Genomic DNA, 26,991 nt, shown 5'->3' on the forward strand with positions numbered 1-26,991 from the left:
GGAAGTTCTGTGCAACAATGCTCTGTTATTATAAAGAGCGCAGAGACACTGGCTGCTGCTGTAGGCTCATTCATTACCAGAATCAAGAGACTCACATAATGTTCCCGCAGACATTCCCCCATATCTTTTATAGACAGCCTCTGGTGAGATCAATCAATTTTTACAACAGCCCAGGGAGTGATTCTCTCCAGCGCATGCTCTCCACTTTATGCCTTAACTAGACACTGACAAACAGGGCTCTGAACCTGGCTTGGAAAAGCAGCTTAAGGAAAAAGAATCTTTTAGACCAATTTGAGATGAATCATCAGGAAAACTCTTCTGGGACAGATGGAGGAATAGTGGAGATGACACAGCTAGGGTATATCTAGGCTCAAATGCTGGCTAATGACAGCTTTCTGAACATCAGGACTCTCCTGATGACAATGACACATGGACATACAACATCAGCTACAAGACCAAAGAGAACCATTCTACTGGTTCAGAATCTCAAGATTCGCGGCACAATGATGGATTCTACAGCAACCAGCCTTGCCATAGCTATCTTGTTACCTAGGATCACCAGGCTCAACACATCACTTACTTCCTGCTGATTTTCATGGTAATACTCCAGAACACTGCATAAGCACAGTCAAAGTGCACAGGGATGTCAGACTCAATCACAGAAGGCCATGTTTTATTTTTAATTATGGTTCATACATTTATGAAAAGATACTCAATTCATCCAGTGTGTGGGGTGTGTACAAAACCAAGGGTAGAATATGGCCCATATGTACTAAATAAATAAAAGTTTAGCTTAGTTACTTGTTTAGTATCTTATAGTCACATCCACGTCACTCAGTAGGAAAATACACCCACCCACAGGAGCAGTGCTGTTTATGTCCTTCATTGCTTTTCATTCTTCATCCTTCTCAGTTTTTCCTCCTCCACCTCCTACGTCTGTCTCTCCTTTCTTCCCTCTTCACTTCCCTCCCTGCAGCATCAGTTCGCACCTCTTGCCCATCCACTAAGATCTTCAGATATGAAAGTGAATGATGATATCTAAATGTAATCAATTCAGTTTTAACCCCCAATGAGTTAAATGGGGGGTAGGAAGGTCACACGTCTGAGTCACTCTTTCAGGCTCTCTGCAGTCTTAAAAAAATACTGCAGCAGGTTACTCTATTATCATATGGATGGTTTTCATCACAACTATGAAGAAATATGAATCTTTTTGTTGTTGTTAAATGAAATCTTAGAGTCTATAAACTCTGAACACCCACACGGGCCCCATAATTCCATAAAGAAAGGTGGGTATTTGATGCCTTTGCATCAGACCCTAGGTTTAGGGATGGGGAATATCCTCTCCTTGGCTTTTCGGTAATTTAAGCAATAAATTGAATCTGAAAAGAATGAGAACTTTTTTGAATTCTCGCCACTGGATTTTGATGCGTCAGGATTTCTTCTTGTTAAAATACAATTTATCACAAGGATGTTTTTTCACTCCATTGAATGTCATGTTACTGGAAATGAATACATTTCTTGGTTAGTGCTCTGGCAAAACGTATTTTGTAAATGTTATATGCTTCATAAAAAAATGGAATTTAAGTACTGTATTTTGTTAAGAGGTTACTGCCTATTGAAAGGCCTTAGTGCCAGTATATTTCTATTCACGTGGTAAGCCCCTCCCTGTTAGTAGTCACTTATAATGCTGGAGTCAAAGTCATTTGTGAGAATAACTGACAGAACAAAGGAGTCCATTACTATACTTGTATAATCTATTACAGTATTTAGACCACTGCTGAACTGACAGACAACTATTACTACATCATACAGGAAAGCAAGTAAGCCCAGAACATCGTCAATCAAAAACCTTGCTAATGGAGAACTTCAGCATTGAGCCTCAAAACCCTTTAAACTGCTCAGACAACTATCTCAAATCCTAGGAATCTATTTCTGTCATCCTTGTTCTCTGCAATAGTAAAAAAAATAAAATGTGTCAATTGTTCTCAAACTTCGAACTGCAACTGGGAGCTAGATTCTTCTCCTATTTATCTCCATAGCTAAACTTCCATTGACTTTACTGGGGGCAGGATCAGACCCTTTTTCTAAAGTGAACACCTCTAATAATTGTTGTAGCCAATACTCAACACAGTGTCAGATTTTCAAAATATTAGTTATTATAGTGTAAACTATAGTAATAAGGAATATCACTGGCTTCTGGGAACCTCCAGGGAGGTGAAGCTAGGCCACCTCTTTAAGAGTAAATGCAAAAAAGTATCATCTGCTCACTTGGCTTCCCATACACCTGTTCCGCTATTCTAACAACAGGCAGGCTGGTGAATTCCAGCAACACCAAAAAGCAGTTGCCCAGTCAGAAACTTGAAAGAAAGAAGACTTTTCTAGGCCATGAAAAAGGGACAAATATATACATAAAAACAATGAATCTGAGGAGAGGAGACACAAATATTAACATTATACATTCATAATATATGAATTTTGTTCCTTTTATTGATTGCAAAGTCTTTATTAAAAAGAAATGGTAGATCTCAAGAGATTAAATACATTTATGTTGCTGCCAACCCTTTTAGAGGGTACTGGAAAGCAAATGTACCTTAACATTCACATTTTGTAAAAATGAGGTTTTATAAAAAACTAAAGACTAATAGAAATGTTTCCATTAAAAAATAAAGTCTAATGAAAATAGTTGCCGGGAACATTTAAGTAAAAATAGTGTCTGAAAACAACAAACAACAACAACAATGTAGCACTAAGAAACTGAAATACTGTAATATTGACTGCACAAAATTGAAACTGACCTTGCTGATCTCCATTATGTTAAAGAAAAAAGAAATAAAACTGAAAAAAGCAAAAACAAAGGTTTAAGTGCCTGTTTTTTTTTAAATTACATCAGTTTCAGTATTCTGAAAGGTCACTGATTTTAAATGTTTTATTATAAATGTATGATTATTTTAGTTGACAGTGTCCCTCACTTGCAATGTTTTTGTTCTTAGTGGGAAAAACTGGGATTAATAATCTCAAATTATTAATTAATAATCTCAAATAATCTAACAAAATTATGCTCTGCCAGTACTAAATGCATCATCTGTTGGCATAACTAAAAATTTATTTTTTTTGAATGTTTTATTGTGCTTGCAAAAAATTCTTTACAAATAATTAAAAAAAAAATAAAAAAGGCACAAAAAGCCAGGACTTTGTTCCATTAAAATTGGTACTACGGGATTCTGACAGCTGCAAATTTAGCAGAAATCCTGAATCCACTGTTCTCAGGGTTAAGCAACTACATAGGACTTGACCATGCAAAGCACCACTGAAAGAAACATGGATAGTTAAAGCATTGGTGATGAGCATTTTCTCAAGAACTGTGCAGCAGTCTGCACGTGGTACTGAGAGATGTACGCAGTTTTGAATCATGTGAGCAAACCTCCATGCTCATGTTGCAATGAGCGCTCATGAATGGGAAAAATGGCCATGCCGTGAGTAAAGACAGGACATGGTCAGGGAACGGTGTAAATCTGTTGTACAGTGGTCATTTTAATTATTTTAAGATGGTTTTGCTGCCACCCTTAAGTATTGCTGCTTTACACCAAAGTGACTGAGGAGCCAATGTTAAACTGAGAACAGAGGGTGTTATGAGGCCCAGACACAGAAACAAATGAAACTCTCTCTTACAGCCAGCTGCTCGAGGCCTCATGGTATATGCTAGGGACTGTATTTTTGCTGCCCAACATCCAATCCATTCAGCTTAATTGCCTTAATGGCTCAACAACAACAACAAAGCCCCAGTGGTTCAGTACTGCCTTCTCTCAGTCTTCCATACCCTTGCAAGATCAAGTCCTTCAAGCCTACAGTTTATTTCCTGGCTCTAGCTATGTTTCTCCACATTCTTGAAATTGAAAAAGGAGGCGGTGGGGTGGGAGGGAGGGACGGACGGACGAAGTACATGACATTCTTCCAAGAAACAAAATCATCAAACCACAACAGGAAGTTTTGAAATTTTAGAAAGGCATCTCATGACAATTCACCCTTTAAGTTTGTATTCCAAGCCACTGAAGAGGCTAGGCATACCCTCACGCAGTGAAAGACAGACTACTTGTCAATCACTTACAGGAACTTCTCTTCAAAATACAGTCACTGGCATTTTCACAAAAGTTGCTCTTTGGGAATACACTTCATTTTCTTTAACGAACAACCTATATTTAAACAAAAAAACAAAACAAAACGCATCAGTGAATCTTCCTCTAATCGAGTGTTGCACTTGTTTCTTACATCAGTATTTTTTATGCTTTTTAACCTGGTGGGTCCCAACCTGTGGAACAAATCCTCACGCAGATTATCTCTTTATTCCTTCTTTTAACCTGTATTTGATCATTTCTGTAAAAATGACTGAATCTTAACAATTCCACACCTGCTGAAATACTACAATTGATGGCCCTGACAAAACGTGTCTCTATTAAACAAAAGTTTCACTAACACTGTGCAATAGTCACTGCCATTCATTATCATAGCCTAATTCGTTCCCTGGGAGATGCCCCACTAAAGCATGTGTGTCAAAGCAACACATCCTGATAAAGAGAATTATTCTACATGACAGTACTCTTTTCCTCAAACTCCTTTACAAATTTTTGCTTGTAACATCCAAGACAGCTTAAGAGAGAGGAAAAGCACATTTCCTAAATGAGTAAACTTGCCTTCATCTTCCTCCTGATCAGGATATTCTTTCATGGTCTCTTTCATAGATCTTCTTTGGTTGTACCCCTCTTTTTCAAGGCCTTCCAGCCTCTGCATATCTGCCTGAAGATTTATTTGGAGATCACCGCTGTCCTTTAAGAAGTTCTTTGTCATCTGTATCCTATTTAAGTTCTACAGCAGCAGCAAAAAAAACAAAAAACACATCTTGATGGAGCCAAATCATTACATATAAGCTTCTTCAACTATCACACTTTCTCAATATTTGCTCTCTGGCATATAATTTCCACATCCTCTAATTATAAAAAGGCTTTTTTGTTGGCTTGTTTAGGATTGCTGCATTTTCTGGCCAGAAATATAGAGTCCTGCTATTAGACTCTCATTTATTTTAAATATGCAGTGTTGTAGCTGTGTCAGTTCAAGGACATTAGAAAGACAAGGTGGGTGAGGGAATATCTTTTATTGGACCAACTTCTGTTGGTGAGAGACAAGCTTTTGAGCTTATACAGAGCTGACCTGAAGAACTCCGTGTAAGCTGGAAAGCTTGTGTCTCTCACTAATAGAAGATATTACCTCACCCATCTTGTCTCTATGTATTTTAAGAGCTAATTTGTTTTAAGCTTTTTTTAGAGCAAAAGCTGGTAAGTGGGAGTGTAGCTTCAGCAAAACGAGGACAGAGAATGTGGGAAACACGTGAATCTGAGGGCAGGTTGCCTTTAAATTCTTCTCTGCTGAGAATTGTTACTCTGGTATGATAGATCATCTTTAAGATACTGGTCCATGTAAAGGGCTTGTTCGGACCAGCCCTGTGGACGAAGGATTTTTATCATGTAAGCAGATAAAAATTTGACAAAGGCAGGTAATCGTTGATGGAAGATTGGACTGTAAACCTGCCTCTGTCAATGAAGTCCGAACAGCTTCACAGCAAAACAAATCCACTGCGCATCTTACCAAGCCTGTTATGGCACATGCACTGTACATTTTACATTTAGATAATACTTAGTCCTGCCTTGAGTGAAAGGGGGCTGGACTAGATGACCTCTCAAGGTCCCTTCCAGTTCTATGATTCTATTGTCTCAGACTTTAAACTATAATAGTAGATTAATATTCTGTTAAAGTGGAGTGACACTAACAAAGAGCAAGAAAATTATAGCTTATGGTTGTTACAGTAACCTTAATTCATCCTGACTCATCTCTGTGTGTTCTAGCACATGCTACATGTATTTGAATGTATATTCCCAGTTCATTTCTCCTCTCCCCACAAGCAAGAAAATTCAATGCAAAGACTGAAGGCTATCTAAACTCTCTATTTTTTTAAAAGTGAGGGTGAAATGAGTTAAGTTTATTTGTAAGATATTGGCCTATTTGCAATTTCAATTGAAAAAAATATTCCCAATTTTTGGCAGGTTCCCCCCCTTCATCGTATGATGATGTGAGAGGAAAAGCCACTTGCAGTCTTTGGTAATCAAGTCTTCCCTGCTCACAAATGGAGACTACAGGAGGCAGTTTATCCCCGAAGAGATCTTTTCAGATGGTACAAGCAAGCAGCAAGAAGGGCCTGGGAAAAGCAATTCCCAACTCAGAGACCTGCAGGCAGCATATACTACAAACATGCAAGGAAGCCAAATTACAGCACTGTAGTGGCCACATCTTTGCACGGCATGCAAGTTTAAAATATCTGACATCATGGTAAAGGATTTTTTTAAAATTTAACTATTGTTTAGGATTTTTTTTTATTTGAAAAGGTGGGGTTCTTGTAAAAATCCTCATCTTAATCTGGTGTACAGGAAGAGAACTAAATTTAAAAAAGTTAGAAGCAGCTGATGATGGGAGGAAAATGTAGACTAGGACAAAGGTTCTCAGACTAGGTCTGTGGACCACCAATAGTGTCAAAATTTCAACCTGCGCAATCAAATATTTGGTGACTGGAGGAGGAGGGGAAGAAGGTGACCATGAAAGGATCTCTCTCAAAGTGGACAGGAAAAGGAGAGTTGGAAAACACCTAGACCAAAAAGAGATGAATTTGAAAATATGGCACCAGTATTGAAGGGATATTCTTGACTCAGCTTTGGGAGCACAGCAGAAGTGGGGAATAAATATGAAATGTGGGACATGGAAATGATCAGCAAAGGGCGAAAGTCTTTCCCTCTTTTTAAAATGTTTTCTTATGGATGCTAAGCACATCATGCATGCTTCTGGGGGTGAGAAGCATTCAATTTATATGAGAATTATGCATGCTACATACTTTAGTAAACAATTTTGTTTTGTACTGAAACATAAAGGAAAGCCAACCTGAGGGCATTTTTCCAAGAGGAATACTCAACTGCAGAGAATATTTGCACTAGCAACAACAGTTCTTCAAAAACACTTGCAAAAGGTAAAATTGAGTTTGTTCAATAAAGATGTCAATGAGAATGGAAGACTGAGGATAAAGAAATGCCACGTTTGTTAAACATTTGTTTTACTTCCTAATTTACAATGGAGGAAGAGAATGAGCCATATAAAGATTGATCACATTTCCCGGAATGAGGGGGAGGAATTGCTGTGTAAACAACAACTGAGACTGTTGAAAAGGGGAGTATTTCTTACAACAGAAAAAGGAGATCCAGACAACATACTTTTCATGGAAGACACTGAAAAAAAGAGATGCTAGAAATTACATACGCATTGGACAGTGTCCAGGTTTCAGGGTCAAAGTTTCACTTACTTTGAGAATGCTTTTTGCTCAAGGTTTCACTTTAGGTTCTTTCCAGGTTAATTGAAGATGCAAGAAGGACGTAGAGGTGCTTAGAAAAAAATTAAAAAGACACCCAACAAGTCTGGTTCTAGCCCTAGAATAATCAAACCCGTTTATAGCTTTTATCTTTATTGTGACAAGTCAGATGAAATTTGAGACAATATCACAAGGTCTCACAGACCACCAGATGGGTTCAACCAGGTTTGTCCAGGCCGTAGGAATTATTTTACTTGTTCATTTTAATACCTTCCCACAGAATTTAAACTGAGGGAAAAAAATTCCTTTCAGCCTAGGTTCAGAGCCTTGTAAAAAGTAAACAATCCTCCCCCCCAGTCAAGGCTTCCTTGGAGCTCAAAAAGGCTCTCTGCAGCCATGGTTTCAGTCTTGTTTTAAAACAACAAGAAAGGGCTTTTTAGATAGCATGTTCCTCTTCTCTTCGCCTCCACAGGTTTTGCTCCTGGTGAGTGGCACTCAACAGCACCTGGGAGTACCTCCCTCTTATTAGTATCCTGGGAAATTAATACATAGCAGCTGGCCCAGTCTGGTTACTCTGACAATCACTAGGGTAACAGCAAGCTCCTGTAGTCTTGACTACAGACAGTGTTAACCCTCTTTCTGCCAGTCCCTGGAGAGGATCTACAGACTTTGTCACAGCTTTCAGCATGCTCGTGCAAAGCCTTATGTTGAGATCAAGGTTACGTTTTTTAAAATTTTCTTGTAACTTAAATAGAGGAGAGATTTAAAAATTCACAGAAATACTGTCAAGGTAAGACTTGAAAAAAAAATACAAAAAGTCTTCCCTTACCTCTGCTACTAACAAAAAGGTTAAAGTATTAAAAGCAAAATAATTTGAACCTAGTTTACTTTTCTCCTTTTGTGGTGTACGTGTAAAAAATCAGAGAGCAAACAACAAGGAAAACTGACTAGTCAGTTTCATTTTGTTTCTGTTAGCTAATACAATGCTCATGTTTGCAAACATGGGAGGGAAATGTTTCTATTTTAAAAAACGAATTTTTATTGGAATAAAAAAATAAATTTTAGGTTTTGTAAAAATGTTTTAAACAAAACTTTTTTTTAAATTAAAATTCCCAACAGTTTTTTTTTCAGCTATATATGCAGAAGCAAGTTTTAAGACAATTAGAAATTTGTGCTAAAAACCTTCACAAGTTATTTTTTTTAAAATGCACCTTTAGAAATTCCGATAACTCAAACATAACACCATTAATTTTAGGACAAAAGTTTAAAGAAAATATAGAATGTGCAGGAGAAAATTCAGCAAAGATACCCTGCTTGCTTAAGGGAATTGTTCTATTCTAGGTGCACATATGTAACTACTATTAATGCTAAAGAGAGTTACATAACTGTATCAAAAGAGGACAAGAACATCTTGAAAAGCAGGCTATATAGACACATGCATATCAGGGATCTTGCGCACAGATTATTACCATATTAAATCAGGGAAATTCAATGTATGTTGTATGCAATATTCACATTTTCAATCATCTTCTGTACCTCAACTAGCCAGTCTTCAATGCTGAAGTTTAGGAGTCCCTGGAAAGGTGCTCTCAGCAGGCAGTCACATTCCATTCCATATCTCAGCGTCAAACTGCCTAGATGTAGTTAGTACTAAAGTGGGAGGTTTTTTGGAACGTCTCTTATGCTCCTGGAGGGATTTCAAGTTTACTATATGGTAAACTGTAAGCTTGCCTTCATTTGGCTAGGCCTTTTCCAGTAAATATTGGTTTAAACGCAAAAGAGGAATCCTGTTCATTACCCAGAATGAACCATTAACTGGTTTCCTTTAAATATCTGACTAATACGTTGTCTTCTTTTTTGTTTTTTTAAATTTTAAAAGTACCTCTTCAGACAGCATCTCCTGCTCTTCTACCAGAAGATAGATCTCTTTAAGTCTTTCCTTTATTAATTCCATCTCTATTTCACTTATTTGGCTCCCACTCATGCAAACTTCTGTTTCTCCTTCCAATCCATCTGGCTGATCATCTTCCCCTGGTATATAAACAGCCCAATCCGATGACAGAAGCTGTTTGGTTTAAAAGAGGAAAATGAAATAAGTGATTAAATTTAAAAAGGCATTCTTTCTGGGATCACAGAGAGCTCTAGTTAATGCTCCTGTAATAGAGCAGCCCTTCATTTTATGGTTTCAGTAGCGTAACAAAGTACTCAAACTATGCAATGAGTTCAGATTAAATGAATCTAAATACTTTTCTATAATCTTTATCAGTGTTGCTCCTGAATACGTCTAGCTCCTCATTTCTATAACTGTACAAAGTGAATTTTAGGCTAACTTTTACCTCCAACACCACAAAGCAAGCACTTGTGGTGTCATGTCTTGATTGTGCTGGGCACTAGGTTAAAGGTCTAGTGCTCTAAGCACATGAAATTGACATATGGAACACTAACTCCCATAATTTAGAATATATGGGGGTACATATAAAATGGTTATTTCAGGATTTCAGCTAATTTGTTCCAACATGCATAAGCGATCAAATTTAGGTGTTCTTAAACAGCTGTCTGACCACATGGTGCTGGCTCTCATATTCCATCAGGAGAAACATCACAGAGATGGGGTGGGGAGGGGACAAAAGGAGGAGTAAAAGAAACAGGCTGGATAAAAATCTATGATTTTAGAAAAACAGATTATTTAAATCAGATTTTTTAAATTTATATTAAATACAGGTTTATTTTAAAAAAATAAAAGGTGCAGAGAATATTTTTTCATTTCAGTTTATTCAGCTAGTTCAGTTCAATGATTAGTTCATTCAAAGTTAGGAAAACAATGGGATGGGAGTTGAAAAAAGCATAAAAGCTTGTTTTTCTTTTTCTATCTATGAATAAAAGCTAGATGTGAGAGGATGGGATCTACTAGTTCTAAAATCTTAAAGGACATGGTGATCAGAAACAATCAGTTCAATTCACTAACTACAGATAATACGTCCTTTGTTTAATACATCAGTTCATTTTAAATGCAAACATATTTTGATAAACTTTTCTCATATATCCAGCACAATTAAGTTTTATTTAACAAAAAAAATGCTTTTTTAATTGAATTTATATCTAAATAGAGCTTGACAGAAGTAAAAAAAAATCAATTTAGTAAATAAGAAATGCACCATTCACCATTTTCTAATAAAAAAAAGTAAGTGTTAAGAATCTGAATAAATGTATGTTAAGCTCTTTAGTTGCTTAAATAAGTGTATAAATATAGCATATGTTCTTGATTAGCAAAAAAGATGTACCACGTTTAGTACAAAGGCTGTATTTAGTTGCAAATCAATATGTTTTAATGGTTTCCAACCAGTGAGGCTTAACCTTTTTTTAGGAAAATAATTAAAAAGTATAAATGCAATGCAAAACAAAATTAAAATCAATTTATTTAAATTGCTTTTAGTTAAATGAAGCCACCCTGAGAATGAGAGAATGTGAGTAACTCTTTTTGAAAAGTACAAAGCATTTATCATTCCAAAGACAGAAACATAAATACGTACTTCCATACACCTGCTGTTATTTTTCATGAAAGAAATTGCTGTGGTTGCCTCAGGGGTGTTATGCAACAGAAAAAAGATGGGGAGGTGGTCCATGTGATGGAAAATGGGAGAAGAAAAGAGCCCTGAAATAATCTGTCCATCACGGTATTGTTCACACTATGAGACTGTGATGGTCGTTATACCATGCCCTTTAACCCTACCCTTTTTCTTTTCTTTTTTTTTTTTTTTTACACAAAAGTCAGTCTTTTGGTAGAGATTGGTGATAATATGTATAAAGGAAGCATCTATGAAAACTACACTGTATTGTGTAATTAAACAGCTCTGGACCATTCTCAGTCAGTAGCCTCAGTTCAAAGACATAGGAAAGACAAGGGCTGTATCTCTTGGACATTTAGAGGTACTGCCTACGGAGTGTCAGAAGTTATCAGCTTGCTGTGGTGACAGTTTTGGAGTTTACCTATAGCCCTTACAGGGAAGAATGAAAGAAAAAGTAATTTGTTCTCTCTAGTGCCTCTGCAAGAGCTTGTTTAATGGGCTTTGTCACAGTTGAGGGCAACTGCACCTGTAGTTCCCTGTGTGGTCCAGCAACAGCACCCACATTTCAGGCTTACAGTTCCAGCTGTTGCCTTTCTTGGGCGGAGACAGACGTCTCGCCCCAGTCAGAATGGAATATTTCTGGGCTGCACAGTTCCCTGTCTTTACTGTGTTATTCCCAGCAGAGACAAGCTGCCCAAGCACAATTATTTGCTTTCTCTTCAGAAACTGATAAGAGTGATTGTCAACAGTTGTATGTTACCTCACAGCTCTTTTTATGCAAGTCTTCTTTATTCTTAAGGTAAAAGCACTACCGAGAGAACATACTAAAAACAATAATAGAAGCTACATGCATGCTAATAAGTTTACCAGAGATCACCCCAACTGTACCATGGGCTGCAGGAGCAGTCCTTCAATACTTCACCAAAAGATTTCTTGTTGGACACAAGTTCATCACCGCCTCAGCTCAGAACTAGCATGCAGTCTTACGTGGCCTCAGTAGGCCCATTCTTTCAAGCCCTACCCTAAGAATTGGGGCCCTCTATGGATAGGGATCTTGTCCATTTGCTGGATCAGGAAGAAGAACCTGAGCCAGTTTAAAACCAGGCTATTCATCAAAAAAATCCTTTCTTTGCCTGTTGGTCCCTGGAGAATCCAGTTTGAACTAGTATATTGCAACCTCTCCAAGGAGCAGCATCGGAGGTCTGATAAGAGAGGAGTTTCATTAGCATTCCCCTCCTGCCAGAGCAGGTGCATATAATTCCACAATAGTACATACACACCTGCATTTTAATACAGTGGACCCAAAGGTAGTAAGCCTAATTCAGTAAGGTGTAGCTTAATTCTATAAAGTTCATTCAGGATATTGCAGAAACTTCTCAGTCGGTCACAGGCTCAAAAGCCTATTTTAATAAAACCACTCTATTCTGTCGATTAGTAACAGAAAACAAGCAATACCAACAGTGACTTAAGCCCTGAAAACCCTACCAACATTTCCACTTATCAGGCAGCATGATCAATTTCAGTTCTTTTCTGCACAGACCAATTCCTCAAATGAATATTCCCTTAAAACCAACTTCCCAACTGCTGCTTAAACTTGTTGGCAAATAGGTGGCGTGGCGCAGACAACCTTTCGTTTTATCCCCTCATCCCACCACATTGTGCGGCAGCCACATATAAAAGTAAATACAGGTCTATATAACCTCTTAAACACCTGAAAAGCAGCTGTAATATTTAATATTGGAAGAAGTAATAAGTTGGATGGACATGCCAACTCCCCTAAGATCTCTAGATATAAACAGGTAGGACAAGAGCATGTGTAGAAGAATGAGATACTCTGGGGTGTGGAGCTGGTACTTGTGTAGAAGACAGAGTCAAGAGGGATATCTGCGCTGCGAGTAGTGTGGTCCTGACCCAACATCAGGAGGAGGATTATAGATAAATAACTACTTCTAGACTGGGTACAAGATAGATAGATGAGGCAGACTCAGCTCTCTTGCTTACAGTAATAGACAGAGGATTGCATTCAGAGGGCAAGTTAGGAAGATGCCGTCTCTTCAGTACAGAGGGGAGGGCGAGATAAGTCTCTGATCTGTATATGAATATGAAGAGACAAGCAGGTTAGCGTAGCTCCCTCATAGAGGGAGGGTAAATTGGAGGAAGGAGCATGGATGGTTGCATTGGAGGAACAAATGGCCCAGCAGCCCAGGGACTGGGGAAGCTCAAAGGTGGCATACAGCTACCAATCAGGTCTTGCGCCAAACAGAGCTTGGATGGACAGTAGGACCAGGGCCAAAACATCTGGTAGAAAAGGGCTGTTTCTGAGAACTGGCTGGTTCCCGCTCAGCAGTGGTGAGTTACCATAGACCCAGAACCTGCAAACACTAGAGAGTAGCGCTTCCTATGATGAACAGTCCCATTGACATAAGGTATTTGACTCTTTTTGTAACGTACGATGAGACTGGACATTTAAACAGAGTAGAAAAATAAACACCCCCAGTGAAATTCCACAGACTTTTAAAAGTCTTTGCAGATTTCTAATGTACTGGATTATACCTACAATTTATAACAAAAAACTACAGACCAGAATTATTTCTTTTACCTTTTCTATCCTTGTACTAGCTGTCATAACTTCTGGAACATTCTGGAGTTCCTTTAATAAATTCTGAATCTTCTTTCCAAACTCTTCCAACCATAAGGAAGAAACTTTCATTTCTGAAGAATGCATTAACTCATTGCGGCACTTAATCACCTAAACAGGAGAATGAAGAAAAACAGCACTGCCACATTACGGTCATAACCATCCTATCACACAATTTACAGCATTTTACAGAATATATATTAATTAAAAATAGTTCTTGGAAACAGTCTGGGAGATTTTACCTCTCTGACTTTCTTCTGGTCAATACCACTGAAGTGATCACAAAAGTTGAAAAGGTTTAGAAGAGCAGCTGCATCACACTTGTCTGGTCCAGAAATATCCATCTGCCCACGAGGCATATAAGCCTACATAACAAAAGTGCACGATACCTATGTCATTTTTGGTTTCAGGAAGTACACAAATATGTGATTTCCTTATCTGCCTATAAGCATTGTTTATGTTTCAAAATGATATTGCCTAAAGTAAATGCAATAAACTAGAACACAATCTCTACAACTCCACTTGCTACATTTGCCATTTAACAATGTGTTCAAGCAAATGGTTATTTCCTTCACAACCCTTAAATCTTTCCCTACTTGGTTATTTGATTCTGCAATGAAGTCACAATGCTAAATGAACACTATAACATATTGTATAGTTATACACACTCGTGACTTCCCTGCATCACTAGGGAGTTGCACACTTTAAAGCAGTGGTTCTCAAACTTTTTTTTACTGGTGATCCCTTTCACATAGCAAGCCTCTGAGTGCGACCCTCCTTATAAATTAAAAACACTTTTAAATATATTTAATACCATTATAAATGCTGGAGGCAAAGTGGGGTTTGGGGTGGAGGCTGACAGCTCGTGACCCCTCCCATGTAATAACCTTGCGACCCCGAGGGGTCCCGACCCCAGTTTGAGAACCCCTGCTTTACAGCTTGTGTCGGCTCAGTTCTTCCCTCCATTCCCTGCATGAGCTTCTTTTGTGCCCCGCTCCTATTCCCCTCTATTTCAGGACACCCCGCACCTCAACTCCCTCCTTCATGCCAGGGGCTCTGTGTTCCCTCCCACCATCTATGCATCCAAAGCTCCTGTCCCCCACCAGGTGCTCTGTGCGCCCCCTTCTGGGGCACCGGAACAGAGGGGGCCCAAGGGCCATGGCCCTCCAACTTTTGAACGTCTTCCACTTTTCACCACGGGTCTGGATGCCTGTCCCTCCTCTTCTCCCCCCAAGGCCCCATCCCCGGGCCAGGTCAGAAGCTGGAGCCTGGCCCAGGGACCCTGGGCAGCTGTGAGGACCCACCCCTCCACCTGCCCGGGGTCAGGGGGCTTGAGAGCAGCCCCAAGCCTATGTCCCCACCCCAGCCAGATGGAGGGGCCTGGGCTCCCCATCTCAGCTCCAGCTTGGCCAGGGGCCACGGAGGGGGCAGGGCCTCGTAGCTCCATCACTTTTAGGAAGAATCCATCGCCCCTGGCCCCCACTCCTCCATGGGGTAGGAGACAAATCATTCTGGATGTCAACATCTTAAACTGTATTGAGAGACTGGGCAGAACTGAGATTGGGGTGGGGTGTTGTTATAAATGGAAGGAGTTAATGGCTGCCACCAACCAGTTCTTTGATCTATGGTTCTCAACCAGGGATAGGTGTACTCCTGGGGGTACACAGAGATCTTCCAGGGGGTACATAAACTGATCTAGATATTTGCCTAGTTTTACAACAGGCTACATAAAAAGCACTAGCGAAGTCTGTACAAACTAAAATTTCATACAATGACTTGTTTATACTGCTCTATATACTGTATTTTACAGTAATGTGATGTGCAGATACGCAATGTATTAGACATGCATTTTATGTCATTTACTGATGCGTACAAGAATGCTAATGAGGTTGAAGTTGTACTTTTAAAGTGAGGTGAAACTTGGGGTACGCAAGACAAATCAGACTCCTGAAAGAGGTACAATAGTTTGGAAAGGTTGAGAACCACAGCAATAGACCATAACAGATCTGATTAAAGTTGCTAGGTCTGCTAACCAGATGTCAGGGCATCATGTGTCCCCCATTTCACCCTTTTGCTTTTGTGATTTTCACCAAAAAAAAATGATATTCTCCCCACCAATGCCTAGAACATTCCTTGAAATTTTGCAATTGATCTGATGTGGCACTGAAAAGTTATTGCCTTACAGACAAACAGACGTAGCCCATCAAGTTGAGCACAGAGCTGTGCAAGTTCAGCCATTTGGGTGGGAGATTAGTGAGCGAAGGGAAAGAGAGATTTTAAATACACATATCTGCAATAGCAGACAAAACCAGGAAGGGTTTTGGGGGTTGGAATATTACTTTTCACTTCAGATGCACTGTTGTTCACGTGTACCAGCACATCATACCAACCCCTGTTCCCGGAACACTACCCAGCTACAATATTTTCTAGAATGAAGCACCAGGATTATATGGGGAATTTACCCGGGGTTAACTGCCTGCCTGCACAGACCACCACCACCAACACATTGGTTCAGACAGATGAAAGTAGCCTAGTTAGTAAAAAGGTTTGTGTGTTATTTTGCAACTCTTAAGGGTTTTTCTTTTTTTAATTAAATAGGTTAAATTGAACTTCATCTTTTCATGCACAAGCGTCACTTTTAAAGAGATCTGTGAGACTACAAGTATTTATTCCATTGAGAATTTAGATACATTACTGAATACTTTACAGACCATGTTTCAGTTAGTGGTTATTTTAGAGGATGTTCAGCAAATCAGGAAGCAGAGCAGAAATGCCAACAATTTTGCATGGTACCACTGAACTTTACAACACTGTAAATATTACCAAATACTATTCCTAATACCTTTTCATTGTATTTCTTAGTTCAGCCCAAAGAAATATTGCTATACACTGGCTTGGATTTAAGCCTAGTCAATGTGTTTTCAAATCCAGGATGAAATAAAAATGAAATCACGTTGGTTAAGCCCAAAAGGGTAGTGACCTGGATGCTCAGATCATGGAAAAGCACAAGGTTAGCCCTTGAAACCTTTCCTTTTGTCTACTATTAGCAAGAAAAAAGGACAATACATGTGCAAGTTTGTTCTCCAGGGATGAAATCCTGCCCCCACTGAAGACAATGGGAGTTTAGCTATTGTCTTCTACCGGGCCAGGATTGCACCATAGGTCCAAATCCTGCTCTGACAGACTCCTATCCAGCCAAACTGAATTCATTATGGAACCACACGTGGATGAAAGTGAGGACATGAGCTGACCCCAAGTGTGATTCTTCTAAACAATGAATTTAATTATGTTACCTTTGCAAGTTCCCATGAGTTAGAAGGCCAAAGCCAAGGTTTGCAGTTTCCCCAGTGAACTTCTCCATTCCTGTTGGTGTGATGATTCAAAATCTCCTTTTTCCACTCTGTGCACAGTGAACAGCTGGACTGAAACTAAAAAGAAAAAAATAGGAAAGAAACCAAAGTAATTTACCTTAGTACTTGCACCCTTTAAATTACACTTTAAAAAGCGCACAGGGTTACTACTACATTGCAGCAGAGGCTAGAAAAAGGCTTCAAGGAATGTTCATTCAAAAATTTGATCAAAAGCAGATTCTTGTATGCAGTGTGCTGAACTGTTATGAAGAGATGTAATTGAGAATTTAGGTATAATAAATACAGTAGGTTAGGCCAGTAGCCTCTCACCTCTAGAGACCTGGGTTCAATGAGAGTCAGGACTCAACTGGAAATGAGTCTGAAGCTTCTCCTATCCAGGGTTGAGGCCAATGCTAGCCAGATGTCTCAAATGAGGCTTGCGTGACAAACCCCGTGGTGAAAAAGAAGAATGCTTTAGCAGCAGAATTTGAAGTTACACATTTTTTCCTTATAGTTTACATTAGGGTTAATAAAAGACATATCTGAACATGGTTGAATCCTTAGGGAATTTTCAACTCGGAAGGATGTCTTAACAGCTAAAGCATATAACAGTTTATTCCAATTTAACTTTTCGGATTGTTCACTCTCCATGTGAACGCACATACAAATACTCCTCCACCTTTGCCATTAACTTTGTAGGGCAGAGGGATTAAATGTGTAGGTGAATTAGACTGTAAACTCCCCAGGGCAGAAACTTTGTTTTATTTGTAGGTCTAATATAGTACCCAGCACTCTTATAGGGCTGCACAAATAAATAATTGTGGGTGGCGCTCAAGAACACCAAAGTGAATGTTTGTTATCTTGAATTATGTTACAGGGTTTGTTTGTTTTTTTTAATGTACTCTAACAGAGAGGATCAGTGAACTGCCAGCTCTCAATATGTTGTTTCTGGTATGTAATAATAGTGATTATTATTACTGGATATTATGGAGTCACAGGTCATGCTTCCACATGCTGAAGTTGAATTTAATTTTGCACTTAACGCAGAAATTTAACCACTCTGTTATGTATGAAAAACACAGTATACCCTCTACAAGACTATGGAATTTACTCTGAGCACAGAATGAGTTTTCTGAGAATGTACAAGTAAACTCATTCATTAGTTTCTATTAATTAAAATAGATACACCTTTACCCCAATATAACATGACCCAATATAACACTAATTCGGATATAACACGGTACAGCAGCGCTCCGGGGGGGCGGGGCTGCACACTCCGGTGGATCAAAGCAAGTTCGATATAATGCACCTATATCGTGGTAAGATTTTTTGGCTCCCGAGGACAGCATTATATCGGAGTAGAGGTGTACTTTAAAATATTCATCCTGCTTTGATCCTTTTTGGCCCTATGAGCTTAATAATGGAGTATGCGGACACCATCATAACAACAATAGGATCATGATTAAGGCATTTGAGAATGTAGTCCCAGATTAGACTAAACAGATTTTTAAAAGACATTTTATTTATTTAATTTCTTCAAGTTGTTACTATAGAGCAGTCAAGCTAGTTTTGGTGCCCTTACTGCATTTCTAGACCTTAATTTTGTTGGACTTCTTTTATATCTAAGCATAACTCTGAATTTCCTGGGTTGATAATGCTTGCTTTTAGATAATTACAATATCCACAAGTGGTATCTAACACAATGTTCATACTTCTACATTACCGTTACAATAAATTAACACGAGTGAAAGGTAGATGAGGCATCTCATTATGGTGCTTAGGGGAAGCTTTCTTCACAACATTAAACTACCCTACATAGATTGGCACAAGCATCAGTTTTCCCTCACAAGAGTACTAAAGAAGCCATGTGAGAAGCTTCCACTATGCCCAACCCTAGCCAGTACTATTAAACCTTCACTTTCATGTGCACTAACACTTACTACAGTAGACCCTCCAAGTTAGACACCACGGGAATGGAGGTTGTTCACAACTCTGACATGTTCTGTAACTCTGAACAAAACATTATGGTGGTTCTTTCAAAAGTTTACAACTGGACATTGACTTAATACAGCTTTGAAACTTTACAATGCAGAAGAAAAATGCTCCTCTCAATTTTTTTAGTAGTTTACATTTAACACAGTACTGTACTATATTTGCTTTTTGGGGGCAGGGGTCATCTCTGCTGCTGCCTGATTGTGTACTTCCACTTCTAAATGAGGTGTGTAGTTGACTGGTCAGTTCGTAACTCTGAAGTTCTATTGTATTCACCTTTCTTTATCTTTCCCGGAAACTAAAAACAAAAGTTTTATCACAACTAGGGCTGTCAAGCGATTAAAAAAATGAATCGTGATTAAAAGCTCTGTTAAACAATAATAGAATATCATTTAAATATTTTTTGACGTTTTCTACATTTTCAAATATATTGGTTTGAATTACAACACAATACAAAGTGTATAATGCTCACTTTTTATTTTTGATTATAAATATTTGCATAGTAAAAATAAAAGAAATAGTATTTTTCAATTAATCTAATACACGTACTGTAGTAAAATCTCTTTATCATGAAAGTTGAACTTACAAACATAGAATTATGTACAAAAAATAACTGCATTCAAAAACAAAACAATGTAAAAGTTTAGAGCAAGCGTCGGTAACCTATGGCACGCGTGCCAAAGGCAGCATGCAAGCTGATTTATCGTTGCATGCTGCTGCCTGCCTGGGGTCCCCGCTGTCGGCCTGGATGGACGGAACCCCGGGCCAGCAGCAGGCTGAGTGGGGCTGGTGGTCGGGACCCCAGACCCGCAGCGGGCTGAGCCACTCAGTCCGCTGCCAGCCTCAGGTCCTGGCTGCCAGCCTTGCTCAGCCCACTGCCAGCCTGAGGTTCCATCCGCCGGCCCCTGTAAATGTAAAATGTATTACTGGCATACGAAACCTTAAGTTACAGCAAATAAATGAAGACTTGGCACACCACTTCTGAAAGGTTGCCAACCCCTGGTTTAGAGCCTACAGGTCCACTCAGTCCTACTTCTTGTTCAGCCAATCGCTCAGACAAACAAGTTTGTTTACATTTGCAGGAGATAATGCTGCCTGCTTCTTGTTTACAATGTTACCTGAAAGTGAGAACAGGTGTTCACACGGCACTTTTGTAGCCGGCGTCACAACATATTTACATGCAAGATATACTAAACACTCACATGCCCCTTCATCCGTCAACCCGCATTCCAGAGGACGTGTCCATGCTGATGATGGGTTCTGCTCGATAAGAAAGCAGCGTGGACTGACATGTACATTTTTATCATCTGACTCTCGTGCCACCAGCAGAAGATTGATTTTCTTTTTGGTGGTTTAGTTCTGTAGTTTCCGCATCGGAGTGTTGCTCTTCTAAGATTTCTGAAAGCATGCTCCACGCCTCATCCCTCTCAGATTTTGGAAGGCACTTCAGATTCTTAAACCTTGGGTCAAGTGCTGTAGCTATCTTTAGAAATCTCACATTGGTACCTTCTTTGTGTTTTGTCAAATCTGCAGTGAAAGTGTCCTTAAAATGAACATGTGCTGGGTCATCACCTGAGACTGCTATAACATGAAATATATGGCAGAATGTGGGTAAAACAGCAGGAGACATTCAAGTCCTCAGGAGGGAATTGTGTCATAAATTTAATTAATGCATTATTTTTTTTAACAACCATCATCAGCATGGAACCATGTCCTCTGGAACAATGGCCAAAGCATGAAGAGGTATATGAGTGTTTAGCATATCTGGCATGTAAATACCTTGCAATGCTGGCTACAAAAATGCAATGTGAACACACGTTCATGACATATATAAGAAGCGGGCAGCATTATCTCCCGTAAACGTAAACCAACTTGTTTGTCTTAGCAATTGGCAGAACAAGAAGTAGGACTGAGTAGACTTGTTTTATATTGTTTTGTTTGAGTGCAGTTACGGTATGTAACAAAAAAAACCCTACATTTATAAATTGCACTTTCACAGTAGAGATTGCACTACACTAACTTGTATGTTGTGAATTGAAAAATATTTCTTTTTTCATTTTTACAGTGAAAATATTTGTAATAAAAATATAAAGTGAACACTCGACACTTTGTATTCTGTGCTGTAATTGAAACCAATATATTTGAAAATGTAGAAAAACATCCAAAAATATTTAATAAATTTCAATTGGTATTCTATTGTTTAATAGTGCAATTAAAACTGTGATTGATCGCAATTTTTTTATAGCAATTAATTTTTTTTGAGTTAATCACTGTAATTAATCACAACTGATCTTCAAAACAACAACAAAAAGATATCTAGCTCTGTCTAACGGCTATGTATGCCATGCGAACAGACAGGCGTTTGAGAGCAAATACAAGGGTCAACAAGGCTTTAGGCAGTTAAGTGCCTAGCAGACGAGAGCACAGTAAGCTGCAGAAGGAGCAGGGTAGAGATCCAGTTAGTCCCATAGCACCCTCTGCTGAGCCAGTATTGGACTCAGAAATTGAATGGCTGGGATAATAAAATGGACCATAAAACTGAATTCTAAAGCAAAGAAATTCTCCATCTCTGAATTTCTTGTCTAACATCCCACCTAGAACTTCTTTTCTGGGCTAACAATCAGGAACCCCAATGTGAAGGAAGCAGGGAGGGCCCAATCCTGCAGCCTTCCTGGGACTGTAGTCGGTGATTAAGTAAATGGAGTTGTGCAGGTAGAACTGCGAGGTCTCTCATGTAGGTCTAGTTGCAGTTAGGGCTGGAAGAGAAGCAGCCCCCCCCCCCTTTAAGAACTATGGTACTCAAAAAATGAGTGAAATAGACAGAAAAGGATAATGGTCTAACACAACACAGTGCTCACAACTCTGTGCTCTGCTCCTAAACTCCAACACCTCCTTCCAAAATCAGCCCAGTTTCTCTATGTGTTGGTGCTGATTTAAGCAGCAGGGCCATGCATAACATTGCTGATGGCAAGTGTTCAAAATTCACGAATCAGCCCTCTAAAAATCATTAGCATTTTAAAAAGTAACATGCTGGGCGGGTGGGGGGAATAGTTGCCTGCTGGTTCTCGAGCCTTCAGGCTGCTCTCAGATCATGTTTTTCAAGGTTTTCTCTGCAACCAAGAGGGCTACAAACTTATGTCAAATGACAGTCCAGAATCTCTCATCATCCCCACAGGGCAGAAACCGGAGCTTTAAGAAAACTCTTATCACCAGACGCACAATGACATCACCAGAGCTGGCCATGGTGCTCGCCACGCGGCACAGGCTTGCCAACCTTGCAGGAGTGTCCTGGAGACTCCAGGAATTCAAGATTAATCCTTAATGACAGACTGTCACGTGAGGAAGTCTCCAGGAACACATCCAACCGCAGCAGGGGGCCGGGGAAGGCGGGCTACACACTGGGGTAACAAAGTGCACAGGCCGAGCGGAGCCTAGCGCCCTTGAACGGCGGGGGCAGGGCCGCCTGGGGGGGGGCAAGTGGGGCAATTGCCCCAGGCCCCGCAGAGGCCCCCACACGAATATAATATTCCATAGTATTGCAACTTTTTTTTAATGGAAGGGGCCCCTGAAATTGCTTTGCTCGGGGCCCCACCCCCTGAATCCTCTGGGCAGCCCTGCGGCAGGGAGAGACCCGCTCCCACCATGGACACCCCACCCCCCCGGCACTTGGGCGCTACCTGCAGTCCAGCAAGGGCAACCTGAGCGCGCTGGGGCCCCGGCTCTCACCTGCCTGCCCCGGGGAAGGCAGCGGCTGCGGCAGAGGCGGCCCGGGGGCGCCAGGCGGGCGAGCAGCTGGCGGTGGAAGGCGCGGAGCTGCTCCCCGGCGAAGCGCTGCAGGGCGTCCCGCAGCAGCAGCAGGCAGTGCCCGGCCTTCACCCAGTTCTTGTACTCGGCGCAGTTCAGCCGCGCGGCCAGCTCCGCCAGCGCCATGGCCCCGCCGCCTTCCGGGGAGGTGGGGCCCGGCTGGCCCCGCCCTGCAGCGCGGCCGGGAGAGGCCGCTGAGAGCCACGGGGAGCTGCAGTGAGGCGGAATAGCAGGGCCTGGCTTAAGCGAGGAAACAATCCTGCGTTTTATCTGAAATAGGGGGGTTTAAGCTGGTCTTGCACAGTACCTGTGGTTGGAGCCCTGGGCCTGAGTGTTGTCAAGCCCCTGCCTGCCTGGAAGGAGAGCGGCTCCGGCCTTGTATTTACCACCACCCCCATCGAGGTTCTCATGTAACCCCATAATTCCAGCAGCTGGAGCTTTAAGAGAAACAACTCTAGCACTTCGCACACTGAAATGACAAGATAAGCGTCACAGGTTGTACTTGCAGGAGTCATGATTAGTCCAGCAAGGGTGAGGTTTACAAGAATGGGCCCTTCTAGATCAGTTCCAAATGCAAATCCCATCTCCCACCCTCAGTTGATATAGGCTACACACAGATTACCCCACATTGTTAAGGGAGAACAGCACGTCAGTGAACTACTTCTTTACTTCTCTGATAGCACAGTAAGGGATGGCAATTTAGACTATAATGCATGCATGTTAATGGTGGATTTAATGATATTGCTACTTCGATAGGAAGAGACTATAGGACAGTAAAGAACACAGCCCAAGCATAAGGTGCCACATTCCCAAAACAGTGCAAAGTCACCAAGCCATGACAGAAAACCCTTAGCAGAACCCTGAACACTTAAAGGCCACCAGAAGTTAGTAAAAGCATAAGTAAAGCAGTACATCTTACAGCTCAGGCTTAGACATTTATAGAAGAGGAGCCTTTGTCTTTGTGTAAGTCCAACCAAATTCATTTTGTCCAACTCGAGAAGTCTGTTAGCATACATCAGAAAGGTTCTATGCACAGATCCCTATGATGATTAAAAAATATCCTACTGAAACGCAATTACAGTGGAATTCCTGAGAGCCACTCAGATTGCTGAATGGCTGAGACCATTCACTAACATATTGCAAAACCCCTTCATCCTGTCAGAAGCCAAGTTTACCCATCAGCATGCAAACATTTTCTGCTTTGATAGATGAGTTTATTTCTGACAGAATTACATGCGCTAGAAACTAAAAATTCTCTAAGCCAATCAGAATGCAGCATGTCACTACTACAGCCAAGAAGAGAGATCACTCTGATGCACATTTTTATCAAAATACATGTTATCCTACCATCCATCAGGTGGAACCTACGCCATTCACATAGTATGAAAGAAATAAATGTAAACAGAATTTAGAAGTTTCACTCATCTGCTTTTGAAAATAAATATCCACACTTTGCATAATAGTCTTCCTTAGTTTTTGTGCAACAGCAGAAGAATGATCTCAATGTAGTTTCCACTATAAGATACTGTTTTACAGTTAAAGTTTGGCAATGTTATAAACATTTGGACTGAAATTTTCCATGCTAGGTGTCTGCCTCAATTTTTAAAAATAAAAAATTTCAGCCAAAATGCTTCAGCAATGTCAAAAAAAAGGAGGGGTGGGAATGATGTATTGCCCATTTAAAAAAAAATGCTGGCAACCTTTTCTTTGAAAAAACTCGTGTTCCCAAGCTTTGGAGCAGGGACTTGAAATTTGGCAGGGAACAAACTTTTGAGTCAGGGATGTGCCTTTTATCATCCCTGTGAAAACACACCCAAATTTGACCATGTTATAAGACTTGAGGAGAGGAGGGGGCAGAAGGTGTCTCACCCTGTGCAGCAACTGAGGTTCTTCGAGATAGTTGTGCCTGTGGGTGCTTCACTTTAGGTCAATCTGCACCCCTGCACTTGTAATCAGATTTTTAACAACAGTGCCTGGTTGGGTCATGCATGTGCTGTTCCCATCTTGTGCTATCTCACATGGTCACATAGCACTGTGCAATCACCTCTCCCTCCGTTTCTTCTCTATTACAGTCTATTGTGCAAAAAAACTCTGAAGTAGAGTGGAAGGAGGGTAGTGGAGCACCACATGGACAACTCTCTCAAAGAACCTCAGTTACTGAACAAGGTGAGTAACCTTTTCTTCAAGGAGTGTCCCTGTGGGTGCTCCACTTTAGGTGACTGTAGAGCAGTGCCTTTCTATGGAAGAAAGGGGCTTCAGAGTTGCAGTCATGGCAGATGATAAAACCACAATTACCAGTAAAGAATCTGACGACAAGTGCTGCTCTATGGCATAATGCTGTGTGAACATATGGGCTGATGCCCAGATTGCTGCTTTGAAGATGTTCATAACTGGTACATTGTTGAGGAAGGCTATCAAGGCAGAGTGCACTCGGGTCCCTGGTGGGGGGCTGTAGCTGTTGATGGTGATAGCAAAGGTGAAAGCATCTGGAGATCCATTTAGATAGCCTCTGTTTGGATATGGCATCCCCCTTAGATCATTCTGTGATGGAAAGAAATAACTTTAGTGACTTTTTGAAAGACTTTGGCCTCTCAATGTACAATGCTAGTGCTCTTCGGATGTCCAGGATGTGAAGCATTGCTTCTTGTTTATTCCCGTGAGGTTTTGGGAAGAACGATAGGGAGATGGATGAGTTGATTCAAATGGAATGAGGAAACTACTTTAAGTAAGAATTCGGGATCTGGTCTTAGGGTAACTTTGTTTTTGAAAAATATTGTGTAGGGGGTGTGGCATGACGGCCCTGTTCTCCTACTCATCGGACGGAAGTGATAGTGATGAGAAAGGCCACCTTCAAATCGAGAAGTGGAGAAATTAATGGATGGATTGTGTTGGATGGGTCCAGCAATAGAAAAAAACCCTCAACATTGTTGTTTAGAGGTAAGTTATTGGGATGTCGAGGGCTGGGAAGGGAGTGGTCTCCGTCTTGCAGGTCTCTGCCTCTGCGGGCCACATTGCCTCTGAGGGTGTGTGTAGGTTGCAGATCTAGATCTTTGCGCCAAGTAATACTTGCCCGATTTTGTGTGTGTGTGTGTGCGCGCGCGTGCACGCGTGCGTGTATATGCCCAAAGATTTGAGTGTTGCTCATGAGTCCTTCAAAGTGTGAAGGGACTCGTGTTTTGGCTGCGAACAGCTTGGGGCCTTCCAACAGGACACAGTTGGTTGTACCTCTTTTGGAAAACCAGAGAGGTGGAGCCAGGAAGCTTGTTGCAGTATCTGCTCTTTTGCAGGCAGGCGGAATTGTTGCTGGGATCTGCCAGATGGCCTTGGTTGGGTCTACAAGAGCCTCGTTTATTGGGAAAGCGATCTTGGAGGAGGTTGAAGTCTGGAGGATGTCCAACAACTTATGTTGGGCCCCCACAACTTCTTCCAACAGTATCTCCAGGGAATCCTCAAACTTTTCCTGCAACTGTTTAAAGTTAACCGCTGTCATGGGTGGTGGGGGCATGATAGCTTCATCCGAAGAGGATGAAAAATTGGCATCTGGCATGACTTCCTAATCTGAAGTCTCCTGCAGTTCCTCAACTGCCTTTTCCAGAGGTTCAGAGGGCCCAGGTACAGAGGGTGATGAAGAATACCTTGACCTCTCCCTGAGTCGACTGGGAGGCTTAAGGTAGTATTGGCAGCACACTGCTCATGGGTCCCAGTAAGGCTACTGTGGTGGAAATGGCATACATGGCGGCATCCATGGGTGTCTGTTCCATCCTTGAGTTTCAGGTCTGGTATTTATGGTGCTCTGGTGGACCTGGTCTTGTAGCTGTGAGTATAGGTGAGGAGTGATAGGAGGAGTAGATTTCCCCTTCATCATCATCCTCCTCATTGCTAGATGAAGGAGGAGCTGATCTGGGTGGTGTGGTAAGATGGCACAATACCGAGCGTGCTAGAGTAAGGTCGGAACCAAGGAGTGGAGATTCCGGTGCCAAGGAGACTAGAATGTCATAATGGAAAAGAAATTGTTGTGGTACCGAGAGCATCAGTATCAAGGAGGGTGTTATCAGCCATACCGATGCCTTTTCCGTGGTTGTCAGTGACGAGGGTCATGCACTATGTGCTGTAGAGGCAGAAGGTGGCACCACAGACTGTAGCACTGCCAAGCTGCTCGGTGCTGCATGTTAGAGCAGCTCCGGCAGTACCACGGCAAGGATGATAGTTTCCCTTTAGTGCCTTTTTCCCAGCCAGCCTGCT

The 26,991-nt window shown here is 40.9% G+C and overlaps 1 protein-coding gene across 5 annotated transcripts; it reads right to left on the bottom strand.

Moving 5' to 3' along the window:
* Positions 1-656: 656 nt before the first annotated feature.
* C1HXorf38 (chromosome 1 CXorf38 homolog) lies at positions 657-26,684 on the bottom strand. 5 transcript variants are annotated; one of them, XM_039514555.1, is made up of 9 exons: positions 25,975-26,684; positions 25,045-25,290; positions 16,897-17,031; positions 13,846-13,968; positions 13,565-13,714; positions 9,282-9,464; positions 4,689-4,860; positions 4,106-4,190; positions 657-1,499 (listed from the first exon to the last, which is right to left on the bottom strand). In XM_039514555.1, the coding sequence occupies exons 2-8, from the start codon at positions 25,273-25,275 to the stop codon at positions 4,141-4,143; spliced, it is 1,044 nt and encodes a 347-aa protein (XP_039370489.1). In that variant the 5' UTR covers positions 25,276-25,290; positions 25,975-26,684; the 3' UTR covers positions 657-1,499; positions 4,106-4,140. The 5 variants fall into 5 exon arrangements, with proteins under 5 accessions (XP_039370489.1, XP_039370482.1, XP_039370462.1 ...); XM_039514548.1 differs by lacking the exon at positions 657-1,499 and having other exon boundaries at positions 2,470-4,190; positions 26,385-26,683; XM_039514528.1 differs by lacking the exon at positions 657-1,499 and having other exon boundaries at positions 2,470-4,190; positions 25,975-26,683.
* Positions 26,685-26,991: the final 307 nt, after the last annotated feature.

The sequence above is a fragment of the Mauremys reevesii genome, linkage group 1, assembly GCF_016161935.1.
Source record: "Mauremys reevesii isolate NIE-2019 linkage group 1, ASM1616193v1, whole genome shotgun sequence".
Lineage (NCBI taxonomy): Eukaryota > Metazoa > Chordata > Testudines > Geoemydidae > Mauremys > Mauremys reevesii.